This window comes from Eublepharis macularius, chromosome 4 (genome assembly GCF_028583425.1).
Source record: "Eublepharis macularius isolate TG4126 chromosome 4, MPM_Emac_v1.0, whole genome shotgun sequence".
Taxonomy (NCBI): domain Eukaryota; kingdom Metazoa; phylum Chordata; class Lepidosauria; order Squamata; family Eublepharidae; genus Eublepharis; species Eublepharis macularius.
Genome location: NC_072793.1, coordinates 126,403,755 through 126,417,647, shown reverse-complemented (window position 1 = coordinate 126,417,647; position 13,893 = coordinate 126,403,755). Strand labels below are relative to the sequence as shown.

The following is a 13,893-nucleotide window of genomic DNA, read 5'->3' as shown; positions in this document are numbered from 1 at the left end:
TGATTCACGAACATCAACGAACATGATCTGTTCACGAACAAGTTCGTGGTTGGATGTTCATTGGGGCCAGAACGCCCCCCTTGGACTTAGAGAGCCCATATTCACGGGGAGTGTTCAGAAGGCTCTCCTCCAGCCATCATCCAAGTTTGGTCAAGATTGCAATACAGAGCAGGCAGCAGGAAAGGTAATAATAATCAAGAATAGCTTGGTCCCAGAGCCTGGCAGCAGCCCTGGAACCTGAGGGAATAGAGCCCCACCCCACCACACACAGAAAAAATTCAAGCTCCAATGCACTCTCCCTCTCTCTCTCTCAAATGCCAGTAACAGCTCTCTCCCACTCCCCTGTCTGCTGAAACTGAAAGCCAGAGCTGGGAGCACAGCGCCTTTTATAACCAGAGGTCCCATAGAGAAATACAGGAGGTCTGTGATTGGCGGTCAGAACTGCCTAACAGTTTGGAGGGATGAGATTGGTGTTCCCATGGCTACAGAAGACCCCCCCCCTCCCCCCTGCTCTTTGCTCCCATGTAATAAAATGGCAGCTCCACGCTCGGAAGGGAGACCTGCCTATCAAGGTAAGTTGGACTTAGACTGGGGTTTCCAGGGCAATAGAAGGAATTCAGACAGAATTGAGACAGTTGCTGCCTACGATGCCAAGGGAATTGATTGAAGGTGCCAGACTGTCTGGCTTTACGAACGGCTGACAAACGCCATGAACAGGGCTTGGAACGAACACATGTTTGTGGGGAACAGGGCCTCACAAACAGCTTGCTCACAAACAGCAGATTGGGCTGTTTGTGGCTTTTTCTTGTTCGTGTTGCTGTTCGTGCCCATCTCTAATCCCACTACTGCAATGAGCTCAGCAGGTGGCCTTGGGTAAACCACTCCTCTCAGTCCCAGCTCCCCAGTTGTATTGCAGGGATAATAATAACACTGACTTTGTTCACTGCTCTGAGTAGGGCACTGATCTGTCTAGAAGAGTGGTATATAAGCATAGTTGTTATTATTATTGTTGTTATTAAACTTTTCTGAGTGGAGTAGTAAGATTCACACCAGTGGGCTCGTGGCAGTGCTACTATCGCTTTCTGCCAATTCCACTGGACATCCAAATATATCTACAAGGCTGCCAGCACAACTTAGTGAAATTCCTTTAGGGATTAATTAGCAGTCGAAACGTCCCAACAACAAATACGGAGGCAAATGAGTGGCTTCTGCTTAAAATTTAAGAACTGTATCTATAAAAAAATTACACTTCAGTTCTTCAGGGAAACCACCGTACTGCAGAACTATAGTGAAAAATCCACACACACATATGCTATATCCTCCCCGCGGTCCTCAATTAGAGATTACTTTCTGCCCCTCTCTTAAGTTTCTCCCTTAGAAATTTTTGTAGCCTCTCTCTAGTATCAGAAAGGGGGAAAAGTAAAGTGAAGGGGAGAAGAGATGGAAAAAGGCAATAAAGAAAAGAACAGACATAAGTATTCCTGCCTCTACAGGAATGAATCTGCAGGGACACTTGTGGAGAGAACCTCTATCACATTTTTATCTTGTCCTTCCTCCTATGTGCTCAGGGCAGCATATACACAGTTCGGCCTTCCTCTTCTATATCTTCACAACAATCCTGTGAGGTAGAATGAAAAATTGACTGCTGCAAGGTCACCCAATGAGCTTCATGACTGATTTGAACCCGGGTCTCCAAGTACTCTATCCACTACACCCTATTAGCTTCTTCTATACTGGCTACCCTGCTAAGATGGGAAGGGAGAAAATGAGATACCTGAGCCTCAGAAAGGGTGATCTAGCCCAAAGAAAGGAGAAGCCTAAATGGATGGCTGAAGAAACTGTTAAATTGTTAAAGACAGACAAGAAGGAAAAGGTGACAGAAATAGAGTCAGAATTCTAAATGCAGCTTTTCAGCAACTTGCCCGTAGAGACAAAGAAATCTATTAAAATAAGCAGTGCTAAGAAATAGAAGACAACAACAATTCAGCCCACCTGGTCAGCAGCACCGCAGCTTGGACGGGGGCCACGTTTGCAGCCCTGGAAGAAGGAAAGGCTATTGGGCATTTCCTAGGCATCCCGAGGGCTTTGCTGGATGGGCAGAGCTAAAGGCATATTTGCCTGCTCCACCCTTCCCTAGCACACAGTTGTCTTTGTTGCTCGGCCTGAGCAGAGCACACTTCAAGCTGAGCTCCTCTGAGGCTGGTTTTATTGAAGGCCCTCAGGGCTAGGCAGCAGTAACTGCCTTGGAGAAGCTGTGCTATTCCCCTGCTTGCTACCTTCAACTCCAGCTTGCTACCTTCAAACTCTAGGATGAGAGCCAGGGCCCAGCACCAGGCTCAGTGGTTTGGCAGAGATTCCTCCCCCATTTTCATTTGGGGCTTGTTGTCTATCAGTCAGGAGGGCTAAAGCAGGGTGAGGCCCAGCCCCTGTAGGCCTCTGGCCTACTAGGCATCTCTCCCCTCCTTTTTTCACTCTGTTGGTAGGGAGTTCTTCCAGTAGCAGCAGCAATAGCCTTTCCTGTATGCCACAGGGGTGAATTGCAGCCATCTGAGGGGCGGATTGCTTCATATACTATTGCCACGGGCTTAACAGGGTGGATGCTGGTGCCCCCCTCCCTGTCTGGGCTTTTCCCTCCCCCACCCCCATTTACACTTTGGGGGCTTGAGGTAGGCTCATGTAGATAAGATGGCAGGCCTTTCAGCCTTAGCAGGCCTTGTTACTTGAGGGAGGCTAGAACTGGTAGTGTGGGGTGGTGGCCATCTTTTATTAGGGCAACTACAGAGGTGTGGTTATCACCCTGATGCCTTGAGAGTAGGTGTGGACCTTCATCTCACATCCTGGTCATTCACCTTGGAGGTGATGACCTTGGCTCACTTTCCTTACAGGCTCACAGAGGCTTGCATCGTCCAGGCAAGTAGTGGCCTGATGTTCCGGGGGAGGTGCAGACCATTGCCTCACATCCCAGTCATTCACCAGGAGGGTGATGACCTTGGCTCACAGGGCATGGCCCTTTCCTTGCCTCACATCCCGGACATTCACCCGGGGGATGATGACCTTGCCTCACAGGGCATGGCCCTTTCCTTACAGGCTCGCACAGGCTTGCATCGCCCAGGCAAGTAGTGGCCCAATGCTTTGAGGGGAGGTGCGGACTTCCGCCTCACGTACTGGTCATTTGCCTGGAGGGTGTTGACCTTGAATTACAGGGCACAGCCCTTTTCTTACAGGCTCACACAGGCTTGCAGCACCCAGGCAAGTAGTGGCCTGATAGTTCTAGGGGAGGTGCAGTCCTCCACCTCCTATTTTAGTCATTCACCTGGACGGTAATGACTTTGGCTTGGCTTTTGGGAAGGGCTGAGGCATTATTAGTTGCTCCCGAGCTTACTGAATTCACCATCCTCTACAGAGGTGATGGGGTCTACCTATTGGTTGCTGGCTGTGACATATTCCTGGATGATTTACGGCAAGGGCTCAGGTTGGCCATAAGCCACCTGTGGGGTGCAAGGGCCTAAGCAGAGGCTTGGCCCTAGCGATGGCTGGTTAGGATGGGAAAATGAGTGGGATGGTGACCCCCTTGGCACATCCCCATTGGTGGGGAATTGGGGTCTGTCAAGAGTGACTGGTGGGCTCCACGGCAGCCAGTTGCGAGGGCAGACTGCCACGTGGCTCCCCTGTACAAGTAAGGCCCTTCTTATGTACAGCAAGGTGCTGCAGGCTTGGAGGGGGAACCATTTGCCTGGCCAGTCAGGTCCCAGCCATGCATTGTATGGCTCACCCTCGCGGCAGTGGGGGCTCACCCAGACAGGTCAAGGCAGAGGTCATGTGTGATCCCAGGGCTTGACCTGTACTGCTAGTTAGTTAGATCCCTTGTCATATTGACAGTTTATGTTTAAATTAATAAAGTGGCCCAATATTATACCCAAGCTTTGTGTCTGCCTTTTATTTCAACTGCGGGGGGAGGCAAAAAAGGAAGAACAAGAGTTCTATTCCATAGGATCCAGGAAATCAAAGGGAAATTCAAGCCACCGCTTGGGATGCTGAAAGATCAACATGGAAATACAGTATCTGATCAAGACAAAATAAAGGAAAGGTGGAAACAATACACTGAAGAACTATACAGAGGAGATGGAAGGATGACAGATACCTTTGAAGAAGAATAACTTGATGATGAACCAGAAATCTTAGAAGTGAAGTAAAAGCTGCACTCAAAGCAATTGGGAGAAACAAAGCACCTGGAGTAGATGAAATACCAACAGAGCTATTTCAAGCTACAGAAAATGAGTCCATCAAAATCTTAAGAAGAACGTGTCAATAAATATAGAAAACAAAACTATGCCCCACAGACTGAAAACACTCAGACTACATTTCAGTTCCAAAAAACAGAATGTCAAAGTGTGCAGCAACTATTGGACTATTGCGTTAATTTCCCATGCAAGCAAACTGATGCTCAAAATTTTACAGCAAAGACTCTTACCATATATGAAACATGAAATGCCAGTTCGTTAAGCTGGATTCAGAAAAGGAAGAGGCACTAGAGATCACATTGCAAATTTACGATGGCGAATGGAACATACTAGGGAATTTCAGAAGAAAATCAGCCTATGTTTTATAGATTACAGCAAAGCTTTTGACTGTGTGGATCATGAAAAGCTATGGAAAATGTTAAAAGAAATGAGTTTGCCACGAAATCTGATTGTTTTGATGCACAATCTCTACTCTGGACAAGAGGTACTGTCAGAACAGAATATGGGGGAACATGGGGGTTTCTAGTTGGCAAAGGTGTCAGACAAGGATGCATATTATCTCCCCACCTGTTCAACCTCTATGCAGAGCATATCATAAGAAGAAGGTGGAGTGAAAATTGGTGGAAGAAACATTAACAACTTGAGATATGCAGATGACACCTTATTACTGGCAGAAAATAGTGAAGACTTGAAATGACTACTGATGAAGATTAAAGGAGAAAGTGCCAAAGCAGGATTACAGCTGAGTATCAAAAAGACAAAAGTAATGACTACTGAGGAACTACTCAGTTTTAAAGTTGAGAATGAGGAAACTGAAATTGTTCAAGATTTTCTATTCCTTGGCTCAATCATCAACCAAAAAGGAGACTGCAATGAAGAAATCAGAAGAAGATGGAGACTTGGAAGAGCAACTATGAGGGAACTAGAAAAGATCCTTAAAGATAAAGATGACTCTTTGAGAACCAAGATCAAGATAATCCAAACTATGGTATGCCCCATTACTACATACGGATGTGAAAGTTGGACAACGACGAAAGCTGACAGGTAGAAAATCAATTCATTTGAAAAGTGGTGCTGGAGAAGAGTTTTGTGGATACCATGGATGGCCAAAAAGACAAATAAGTGGATTCTAGATCAAATCAAGCCTGAATTCTCCTTAGAAGCTACAATGACAAAACTGATGCTATTGTACTTTGGTTACACCACGAGGAGACAAGTTTCTCTGGAAAAGTCAATAATTCTAGGAAAAGTAGAAGGCAATACGAAAAAAGAAACACCTAAAATAAGATGGCTTCACTCAATAAAAGAAGCCACTTCCTCCAGTTTACAAGATCTGAGTATGTCTGTAAATGATAGGATGTTTTTGAGGTCTTTTATACATAGTGTAAGCAGTCGGCCCAGCCTCCACCATCTTTAATAGCCATTTTAACATGGCTGCCAGTGATATTAAATGGCACCAGGCCTCTGGATTTAAAATGGCAGTTTGTATTGCAACCAGAGGACATCCAACAGTTGCTGAGTTCCGCCCGGGAGACCCTGGCGTGTATGGAATGCTGCAGAGGAATGTGGAGGGATTAGAGGTGATTGGATTTGCAGTCTCTCCAGCCCCTGAGGAATCCAGTGCAACAAAGGTCTCGCAGAGTCATCCCCACTTAACACATTCCTTTCCCTCCTTCCGTGATGAGATCTCCTGTCCTTGACTGAGGAGCTAATCAAATGACATTCATAAATTTGTACAGTTGTTCCTGGGAAACCTAATTCATCAACTTAGCTCTGGTGGACTTTACTAACCAATTATCCCTTTTGGGCAGCACTAGAACAAATTTTGCATTTCCTCTCACACGTCCCAGCCACTACTAATCAAGGTAATCAAACCCTTTGTCAAACCCAGGAACTGACTGTTGGAGTCTTTGTTCTAACGGCTAGGTGAATTTTCCCACCTCAGGGTACATTTTACCTACAAAGGTAGAGCCCTGGCCCCATTCAAATTGTGCATGCTTCCTGGATGTTCCCTTAGGGTCGCTTCCCTAAGCCTCTCTCTTTGTACATGCTTACTGGATCCAAAGCACTGTTTCCTTGAGGTTTGCCCTAAGCTCTTGCACTCCTGGCCGAGAATGCTGGCGTTTGAAGCTACTGTCTTCTCCCACTGACTGGACTATTCTTTGGATAGGTAAATATATTTATTCCCTCTCTCTATTCCCAACTTCTAGCTAAGCTTCCTAGGATGGTGTGTGTATGTGTAACGATTTTACCCCATAATTCTGTGTGTGTATGTGCATGAAGTCTTGTTCTTTAATAAAAGTTGTTGTTTGACTTTAAGCACCAGCCTCGTTTGTTACAACAGAAGGGACCCCGTAAAAATTGGTGATATATCCCTGGGGTTACCAGCCTCTCGCATACCTGTTTTCCTTGCTTGGTAATTCCCCCCCCCCACACACACACACAAATTCTTTTACTTGCAAGGAGACCAATTCCAGTAACAATAGAGTCACCATAGGTCAGAGACGACTTGACAGCATATAACACATGTTGGAGTGATACTATTGACCGGTACCCACCCTCAAATTTCTACTCAGGAGATACTCTTGAGCCTGGCTGGCAGCTGCATAGGTCCAGGATGCAAAGGCAGGCATAAGCCATGCTTGTCACCTTTTCCCATGCCATGATTCTTGGTGGCAGTGCTAATACCTCAGAGGCTCACCTCAGTGTTTTGGCAGAGAACTGGCTTTGTATGCTCAGCAAAATAGCCCAGCATGTCATTCTTCAGCTTGATTGTTCAGTGCTAGGCTTTGTCTTCTTTAGTACTACAGCATGGAATGTCCCAACATCTCTTGGACTCAAAACCTGCATCCTTACATATAGCTTAATGTAGGATCCTTAGTAACTTGAGCCAAAGCAAGAAATCAACCTCATATATGGATTTGCTGGGGAGAGTGGAGGCCTGCCATCAACCATGTCATGCCTCACAGCTTAAAAGAATTATTCTGTGCAGAGTTACTCCAATCCAAAGTTACTTCAGTCAAAAGTCCGTTGATTTCAGTGGGCTTGGACTGGAATAGCTCTACATAAGATTGAACTGTAAGCTCCTACTAGCTGAAACACTAACTTGCCCTGCCTATTTTTATAGGAATGGATCTCCATATTGTATTTTCAGGAGTTGTCTCTCCAGCTTTCCACTGCAGTTAGTTTCAGGTAGCCATGTTGGTCTCCAGTAGAAGAGCAAGACTGAAGTCCAGTAGCTCCTTAATGAACAACTAAATTTCCAGAGTATAAGCTTTTGTGAGTCAAACCTCCCTTCATTAGTTAGATCAGCATTTAAGAAAAAACAGCTGGCTTATTCAAAAGAATCAGCCACCACAGCAACTCAAGATGAATATCTGTATTTCTACTTTGGAGATGTTTAAACTATGCGAGACATCTATACTGTGTTCATTTATTTTATTTGGATGTCTATCCCTTCTTATCCCCAAGATACTCATTTATATCGGTTCAGTGACACAATGCCAGTAAATTTCACCCTAGAACCTTTCAGTAAATGTCACATGTTACTCATTCATCTTAAATACAAGATTGTCTGGTTTCCAGGAAACCCAGAAATCAAAAACAAACTGCAGAGGTGCAGGAAGGGAGAACCAGTTGTGGAATTTTGGTTCTGTTGTCTGAAACTGGGCCCACTGGCAAATCTGGCAACACTAGATTTGTCCAGAGGACTCTACGTTCTAAGAAGAACAGAATACATTGCAAGATTCTGACATTACAAACCAGAAGTCCAATGGCGATACGAACAAATAATCTAGGAGATCCAAAATATTACTAAACCAGAGTCTATCAAAGTTAGCCATTACATTTCTGAAAGACAGCAACCTGAAAATAAACTTTGCACAGACAGATACACAGAAAGTATTCCAGACCAAGCAGAGGTAGAAGATTTGGGAATGAACTGAATGAATTTTTCCCAATCTGAGACCCTATTTGCATCCTGTACTCAAACGCCAGCCAGGAATGGCATCCTACGGTTTCTCAATGTGACTTACATTTTGATCAGAAACAGTTTTAAAGACACCAAGACAAATTCATATTATATTAAACTTACTAATTATATTTCTCCTACTTCTTCCAAGGGAATCTTACCTCTGCTCTGCAGAAGGATCAGTACTTGGTATGGAGAGTATAGCTTGCACTTTTTCGGTGCTCCCATGCAACACACCTGCAGAGCTATAGATAGAGAAAAGAACACACAAACATATAAAAAAAACAATTTCCAGGTAAATACTTGTTTACCTATAAGTCTAAAGCTAATCGTGCAAAAGTGCCTAAGCAAATTACTGGAGTGAATCAAGACCACTGTTTCTTTCCCTGACAGAAGATGGGCTTCAACCAGCACAGCCCACAAAACCATGTTACTTATACAACACAACACCTTCCCCATCAAAAAATAAATGGCCAGAGTCGTTGAAGAATCAGAGCCTTGGGCTGTGATCCAAAAAACAGTTAAGCCCCTGCTCTTGAATTTAAGATTCATGCCAGTAGCACTCAAACTGACTAAAGCCCTAGTATGTTGTGGTTCCTGTAGACTAAAATATCAAAAGAACTTACCAGCTCATAAACTACTTGGAAGCCTGATCCATGACCATTTACATCAAAGTGTTTGGATTATAAAGTAATTTAGCTCTGTAGATTCTGATTTGTTTATGTGGCCCTAAAACACTTAGGAGGATTACGATGGTTTTACCATCTTCCTCATTCCAAAGGCTCAAGGCAGGTAACAAGAAAGGTATACAAGAAAGGTATACAAGGCAGGTATACAAGAAAGCCCATTAGAATAAAGCCCATTAGAACCATCTGCATTCCTCTCTATCCCTGTTCACTAAAAGCCAACTCAAGTAAAAATGGCTTACACTGCCCAGAGAAGTTGCTCAGACTTGAATTGTGTTCCCTCATTCTTATCTGTGCATCTGCCAACTGAACAACAACTGTTTTGTGTGTACTTTCACATTTTCCAGGGGACTGCAGGTGTCTGAAGAAGGGAGCTCTGACTCTCAAAAGCTTATACCCTGAAAATCTTGTTGGTCTCTAATGTGCCACTATATGACTCACCCTGCGGCTGCTTGCAGCTTGAGCAGGGAGTCATTCTTTGCAGCCCTGCCGGAGGAAGGAGGCAGGCTCCCCTCCTCCCGGGCATATGGGGCTTTGGCCGGGGGGGCGGAGCCAGGAGCTGTTTTCTGGCGGCTCCGCTTTTCCCCGGCCGCAGTTGGGATGCGTTCTGGGAGGCAGCAGCAGCGTTTTTACTGCTCTACTCCTCCCCGCGTCTTCTGGTCGGGCCCAGCAGCGTGCTGCTTTGTGCAGCGGGGCTCGGCGGTAGCACTGCTTTGAGCAGCGGGGCTCGGCGACAGCGGTCTGCTTGCTGCCACGCTTTCCTGGAGCCGCGTCTTCTGGCCGCCTCCGACTTCGGCGGCTGTTTTTTAAGACGGCCGCAGCCCCGCGGCCGTTTGGGAAGGCCGCCGCTTGGCGCTGGAGCGGCCACTTTGGAGGGCCGCTCTTAAAGCAGTCGTCTGGGTTGGCGGCTGCTTTTCCACTGCGCCTTTGGTAGAGGCGCAGTTGTTAAATAAGACACACACACACGATATTGGGGGAGGTGAGGGGCAGGGGTATCTAGAGGGTTGGTGGGCCACGGTTTCCCCCCCTCTTTTGCTTCTCCCCCTTCCCCCCCCTCCAGGTAGCCCCTGGCCAGTTGGCAGCGGCCATTATTCTCCTTAGGCGGGGTGCAGAGTGGGACAGGGGGGTGTAGAGTGGGATACTCAAGGGGTTACTTTCATCTTCCCCCTATAAGTCCCAAAGCGCTTAAACTGCCAGATAGGGCCCTGCTTGGCCTCCTCTAGGTGGCCATTTTAGATTGGCTTTCGTGAGGCCACTTTTCGTATTTGCGCCATCTAGTGGAGGCTCTGTGGCTTTGCAGGGTTTATTAGATTATAAGCGCCATCTGGTGACTTGCTTGGGTCGCTGCAGGAGCTAGCCGGGACTGCTACAGCAGTGCCCTGCGGTGCAGAGTGGTAAGCTGCAGTACTGCAGTCTAAGCTTTGCATCCAGTCCTCGGATGTTATAACATAGTGGGTTAAGAGGCCCACTATGAAGGGTGGCAGCCCATCTAAAGGGAAACAGCCAGCTAAACGGCGTGCACCTAAGAGGCCAACCCCAGTGATTTCGTCTTCAGATGATGAGGGCAGCGGTCCTACCAGAAGGGAGCTCATGGAGCGCATAGCAGTGTTAGAGAGGGAACGGGGGCCCAGTTCAGTAGCAGCCCAGGCACGCCCGGGCCGGGTGGCCAAGAAGGTGCCTAGGGAGGTCTTTTATAACGAGTCCTTGTCTCGTTTGTCTGCCCTCGAGGGATCATCTCAGGACGTGCCAGGTTCTGTTGGTGGCGGTGGGCAACCTGTTATGTCTATGACTGACGTGGGAGGCGAGCCAGAGGGCACAGCGGAGGATGCTCAGGTGGCCATAGCGGGGGAGCCACCTTTTGATGACAGTAAGTCCCCCACGCACCAACAGGAAGGTTCTTGGCCATGGGGGCCTATTGGCCACCAGGAAGCCTCGGGTGTTGCCGTCCAACCGCCAGTTTATCCCTCTGTGGGGCAGGGCTGGCCTTCTTATCCTTCCATCTCAGCGGGTTGGCCTGTATCGGGCCCATCGGTATTGCCGGCCTGCACGCGGCAGCAGGGCCCCCCCCCCCGCGTTTGGGGGTGGATTGCCGCTTGCGGCTGCGGGCTGGCCATATGGGTATGGCTCCCAGTTGGGGCCTTTTCCACCGGTGTATGGCACTGGTCCAGCTTATGGCACTGTTCCATATAGTGCCTTGCCCCCGGGAGATATGGCATTGCCCTTGGGGGACCATTTGACGCAAGCTACCCGAGAGAAAATTATCCATGGCGAATATGTGGACGTCTTTACCCTTCTCTTCAGGGAACTGGAGAAGAAGGATAAGGATGATCTTGAAGACAGGGATAAGGAAAAAATCTGTAGGCAGCGGATTGATAGGTCCTGGGCTCACTGGCTGCCCGGTTTCCTGGTCTACACTGGGGTTTTGGCCAGGGCCCAACCACATAGGGCTCTCCCCCTATTCCAGTATATGAATATCATATACAGGGGGTATACAGATTTTGAGGGGGTCGTCTGGCTGCGCTATGATGAGGAGTTCCGCATGCGTGCGGCCTTGACCCCGAGCCTTCCCTGGGATCAGATCTTAATTCAGCTTTGGGTGCAGGTCATGGGTCCCGCCAAGTCCTCTGCCAGGGATAGGACCGATAGCGGTCACATGATTATTCGGCCCGCCCCAGGTTTTGGTTCCCGCACCTCTGCGGGGCAGCAGGTTCAATCACGGCTGCTCTGCTGGGACTTTGCGTCCAAAGGGGTGTGCAATAGGAAGTTTTGTAAGTTTAGGCACGAATGCCCAGTGTGCGCTGGACCCCACGCACATACAGCTTGCCCCAGATGGAAAGCGTTTTGGGGGTGGCGGCGGTCAGCAGGGGCCTGGAAAAGGGGCCCAGCCCGGTAAGGCTGAGGGTACTTGAGTGGTTGCTGCAAGTATACCCAAGGCGTAGGGACGCTGACTATTTACTTTTAGGTTTTATGTTTGGTTTTCGAATCCCTTTTCAGGGCCCTAGGACAACTTTCATGGCAGCCAACCTTAGGTCAGTGGCTGGCATGGAAGATGTAGTCCGCCATAAAATTTTGAAGGAGTGTGCTGAGGGCAGGGTATTAGGGCCTTTTGATGCCCCACCTGTCCCATCACTGAGGGTCTCTCCGTTGGGGGTGGTGCCGAAGAAGGCGCCGGGGGAGTTTCGCCTCATTCACCACTTGTCTTTCCCCAAAGGGAGATCGGTGAATGATGGCATCCCCGATGAACTCTGCTCGGTGCACTACACTTCTTTTGACCAAGCGGTCAAGGTTGTGTGCCGGTGTGGGGTGGGAGCTGAGATGGCAAAGTGTGATATTAAGTCTGCCTTTCGCCTGCTCCCTGTTCACCCAGAAGACTTTGATCTTCTGGGTTTTGCATTTGAGGGCAAGTTTTATATGGACAGGGCCCTTCCTATGGGGTGTTCCATATCTTGCTTTGCTTTTGAGTGCTTCAGTTCCTTTCTGGAATGGGAGTTGCGTCATCGCTGTGCCTGCCCAGACACCATTTATTATTTAGATGACTTTATGGTATCTGGGCCTGCTGGCACTGGGCAGTGTGCCAGGCTACTGGCACGGTTCATGGAGCTCGCGGAGGAACTAGGGGTCCCCTTAGCTCATGAGAAAACTGAGGGACCAGCTGTTGTCCTGACGTTTTTGGGCATCGAACTGGACACAGTTCAACAGACCTTGAGGTTGCCACTGGAGAAAGTGGTAGACCTTAGAGATAGGTTGGAAGACTGCTTCAGTAGAGACAAGGTATCTCTACTTGAGTTGCAGCAATTGGTTGGCCATTTAAACTTTGCCTGTAAGGCAGTGGTGCCTGGGAGGGCGTTCCTCAGGCGGCTGTGCGATGCTATGGGGAACTTGCGGTTGCCCCATCATCGCTTGCGAATTAACAGAGGGATGCGGGAGGATTTATTAGTGTGGAAGGAATTCCTTGCCACCTTTAATGGGGTGACCTTCTGGAGGGAGGATTTGCTGTTAGAAGCAGAACTCCAGGTCACCTCTGATGCCTCCAGGTCCACAGGCTTTGGAGTCTTTTTTAGGGGGCATTGGTGTGCTGACCAATGGCCCGCAGATGGGGAAGCCCGGGGATTGTCCAAGGACCTTACGTTTTTGGAGTTCTTTCCCTTGCTAGTGGCTGTGTGGCTGTGGGGATCCCAATTGGCGAACCAAGCTGTCCACTTTTGGTGTGACAATTTGGCTGTAGTGCACGTGGTCAGCACCATGGCATCTAGGTCCCCCAGGGTGATGAGGCTGGTTAGAGCCTTTACATTGAAATGTTTGCAGATGAACATTTTGTTTAGGGCCAGACACGTTCCTGGGGTTAACAACGGGGTGGCAGACGCTTTGTCTCGCCAACAGATGGAACGATTCTGGCAGCTTGCCCCCTGGGCCAACAGGCAGCCAGCGAGGATGCCCCAGGAGCTGTGGGAGCTTGGACGGAGGAAGTAAATAGAGCAATCCAGCTGTCCATTGCCCCCAGTACACGTCGGGCCTACGACCGTGCGGTAGGGCAGCTTTACCAGTTCAAGGCGTCAGCGGGCCTTCAGCAGTCGTGGCCCATCCCACCTGGGCACCTGCTGCACTTTTGCCTTGTGCTGCGGGGCCGGGGCCTTGCCGTGAAGTCCATCAGAGGACAGCTGGCAGCTTTAGCCTTTGCCAGCACAGCACATGGCTTTCCTGAATTCACAGGTGATTTCAGGATTAAGAAGATGCTGGAAGGATGGGCTAGGGAGATAAAGACACCAAGTGACCCGAGGCAGCCCATCTCCCCATCAATGCTGAAGGGGCTGGGAATCGCATGGGCGGCAGTCTGTGCATCCGTTTTTGAGCAGAAGCTTTTTCATGCTGCTGCATTGACGGCGTTTTTTGGGGCCCTGCGTGTCAGTGAGCTGGTGGTGTCATCGCGAGCTGATGCATCTGGCCGGGCCTTGAGCACCCAGGACATTAAATTTGTCGGGGCCAAAGTTAGCATTGG

At 48.5% G+C, this 13,893-nt stretch overlaps 1 protein-coding gene across 1 annotated transcript in view; it reads right to left on the bottom strand.

Moving 5' to 3' along the window:
* C4H3orf20 (chromosome 4 C3orf20 homolog) overlaps positions 1–13,893 on the bottom strand; it is a 113,137-nt gene that overhangs the window by 31,719 nt on the left and 67,525 nt on the right. Inside the window, exon 14 of the mRNA XM_054976399.1 lies at positions 8,373–8,456. Coding sequence (XP_054832374.1) covers positions 8,373–8,456 — 84 coding nt within the window. The remainder of the gene's footprint in view (positions 1–8,372; positions 8,457–13,893) is intronic.